Source organism: Mizuhopecten yessoensis, unplaced genomic scaffold (genome assembly GCF_002113885.1).
Source record: "Mizuhopecten yessoensis strain PY_sf001 unplaced genomic scaffold, ASM211388v2 scaffold3601, whole genome shotgun sequence".
Lineage (NCBI taxonomy): Eukaryota > Metazoa > Mollusca > Bivalvia > Pectinida > Pectinidae > Mizuhopecten > Mizuhopecten yessoensis.
Genome location: NW_018405126.1, coordinates 14,529 through 17,688, shown reverse-complemented (window position 1 = coordinate 17,688; position 3,160 = coordinate 14,529). Strand labels below are relative to the sequence as shown.

Sequence of the window (3,160 nt, the reverse complement as noted above, 5' to 3'; positions counted from 1 at the left end):
TGTTATATAGTGTTGCCCATTGCTGTTACAGTATCTGTATCCTATATGTTATATAGTGTTGCCCGTTGCTGTTACATTGTCTGTATCCTATATGTTATATAGTGTTGCACATTGCTGTTACAGTGTCGGTATCCTATGTGTTATATAGTGTTGCACATTGCTGTTCCAGTGTCGGTATCCTATGTGTTATATAGTGTTGCTCATTGCTGTTACAGTGTCTGTATCTTATATGTTATATAGTGTTGCCCAATGCTGTTACAGTATCTGTATCCTATGTGTTATATAGTGGTGCCCATTGCTGTTACAGTGTCTGTATCTTATATGTTATATAGTGTTGCCCAATGCTGTTACAGTATCTGTATCCTATATAACATATAGGATACAGATACTGTAACAGCAATGGGCAACACTATGTGTTATATAGTGTTGCCCATTGCTGTTACAGTGTCTGTATCCTATGCTGCCTGTCCATCACCATGGAAGGAATATAACGACACATGTTACTTCTTTTCCAACAATCGTTATCGTCTGAATGATGCATTGTTTGTTTGTACTTCAAGGAATGCATCAATATTTGTCCCTGATGCTCAGGACGAACATGTGAGTATGTCAGGTTTTTTCCTGAGTTTGGAGTTTGGTTTGTTTGTTTGTGTTTTACGTCCTATTATCTTCTATGGTCATTTGTGGATGTGCCAGGTTTTGGGGGAGGAGGAAATCCGGAGTTTCCGGAGAAAAACCACCAACCTTATAGGGCCTGTAGTGAGTACCTGGCAACTGCCCCATGTCTAAGGCCTTGATTACCCGCAACCCAGTGGTGGAGGGCTAGTGGTAGCAGAATGTCAGACGCCTTAACCACTTGGCCACCGAGGCCCCTCCTGAGTTAGGAGTCTTATATAGTTGAATTCCAGGAATTATGCTGTAATTTCACTTAATGTTATGATTTTAACTGTTTATGAATTCACCTGGCACATTAAGTGCCCATAAGCTATATATGTTATGTCACAACATCTAGCATCAACTTTTCCTTTGATTGACTTCTTCAGAACCATAAGGCCTAGATCTAGATGTGATGAAATTTGGCATATAGTTCCTTTATTGGAGAGCTATCAGATTTGTTAACTTATAAAATATCTTTACCTTTTAAAAGGTCACAGTTAAAATAAGTAGAAAAAAAGTCATAATGTTGTCCTGTAGGTTGCTGGGATGCAGGACTACCAAGATTTTGTTCAATACCATCTTCAAGGTCACAAGGATAGATATTTTGAAAATTCAAATGACTTTGGCAGAACTAAGAAACATGTGAGCCATAATGTCTTTCCTGTAGATTTCTGTGGCAGATGGATATCGATTGATGTTAGTCAAACGACCTTGACCTACTTTCAAGGTCACAAGGCCAACCTAGAATTTAGATTTTGAAGCTTTCAATGTGTCTGACTAGGCAAAGTTTGATTTCAATTTTTACTGATAACATAAAAAGACATTCTTAACATTATCTAGAGAACATAATATACTCAACCATTTGGTCCATCAGTGTAAACCATTGACATTTTGTGGATTTTTATTTTTAGGATTTTGTGGTGACCCACATACAGAAGGGTCAGCGTATCTTATACTGGATTGGTTTACGTGTCGTTAATGCTACCTGGACATGGCTTGATGGTTCACCTTACGATGTCAACAGCACGTATGTAGATTAAGTAGTTAATTAATCCAAAAGTAGAATTTAAAGGAAACAGTTAGATGTTAGTGTACATGTTTAACACACGATTTTGAATCCTTTTCAATATTGAACAACATGTAATTATTTTATGTTGGAAACAATGAAAGAAATGAAGCTTTAATTGAATGTTAAATGGTCAATGAATTCTTTTGTTATATAAATGCCTTGTTACACTCCATTAACTGACATTCACCCCCGAAATCTCATAATGAACTATTCCAACCTCTGAATTGGAAGAGTTCAAATGTGTCTTCAGGGGTGAATGAGTTAAGCATTTTAGTAACATATTCTGAATCCTACCACGTTTTGAGATGTACAACACTTTTCATTGGTTAATAAACCATGGATTATTAGTAGATAGACCTTGCATGAGCATATAATATTTTCCAACAGACCAATGCTAAGCACAAGCGGCCTTCGTTGGTATTTTAACGTTTTCTCATCCTTGTTACATATTCTACCTAAAAATATTGCAACACATACATTGATTGTCTTAAATGTTCGCGTTTGGTCAGTTAATACTTTTACAGGATCCTATGATACGATCAGTGAAATATTTACGCATGGTACGTGTTCTGTATATTATGTACTTTGTCACCTTCATAAAATATATGACCAATAAAGCGTATGTATACTACACTGTATTAGATATAAAATATGTACAAGAAGACAATTAAATCAACAAGTGGATTCAGCTGATGTATTATAAAGCTTATGTGCATATAGGTGTTACAAATGTAGAAAATGACAATCAAATCAAAGAACTGATTTGGCTACACAATTAGCAGTCACGACATAGCAACAGTTAGGAGGGGGCGCGAGACCGGGAATTAGGGGGCGGGACACGGGAGCTAGGGGGGAGGGAACCAGGAGTTAGGGGGGCGGAAACCGGGAGTTAGGGGGCCTGGAGGTGGGATGTACGGGGGCGGGAGAATCAGTAGCATACTTAAACAAAAAGCAACCAACACGCTTATATTACGTTATTAATGTAAAAATTAGAATGTCAATGCTCCTTCCGTAAATCAATTCCGATTCGAGACATTTGGGAAAGGTGTTCGACAGAGAAGTGTTCGTGCGGACACAACAAAATACAATGCGGGGACACTTCCGCTGAATCTGTATGCGAAGGAGACAGTGTCAGGATCCACACTTAAGTTTGACGGCGACCCAGTTGAACTTATGGACAACAGTAACGTTGTCGTTACGGAACCTACACACCCAGGAAAAAAGTCTTCGTTCGACGTGGGTGACATCCTTGTTCTTGATGTGGATGGGGCTGTAAATCTTCAACTGGGTGCTGTGAAATCGCAAGTGCTGTCCTCCGCAAATGCTTACCGCCTTGGAATATATGAGGAAGACCATGACCTTATATTCGTTCAAACTAAACAAGCACACATACCATCACATTGTGTAGTAGACATACTTGCCCCATCCGACTAC

At 38.6% G+C, this 3,160-nt stretch overlaps 1 protein-coding gene across 1 annotated transcript in view; it reads left to right on the top strand.

Moving 5' to 3' along the window:
* The window catches only part of LOC110447770 (perlucin-like protein), a gene marked incomplete at its 3' end in the record, with an annotated part of 23,694 nt that overhangs the window by 15,028 nt on the left and 5,506 nt on the right, over positions 1-3,160 (top strand). Inside the window, exons 2-3 of the mRNA XM_021493673.1 lie at positions 446-600; positions 1,569-1,684. Coding sequence (XP_021349348.1) covers positions 446-600; positions 1,569-1,684 — 271 coding nt within the window. The remainder of the gene's footprint in view (positions 1-445; positions 601-1,568; positions 1,685-3,160) is intronic.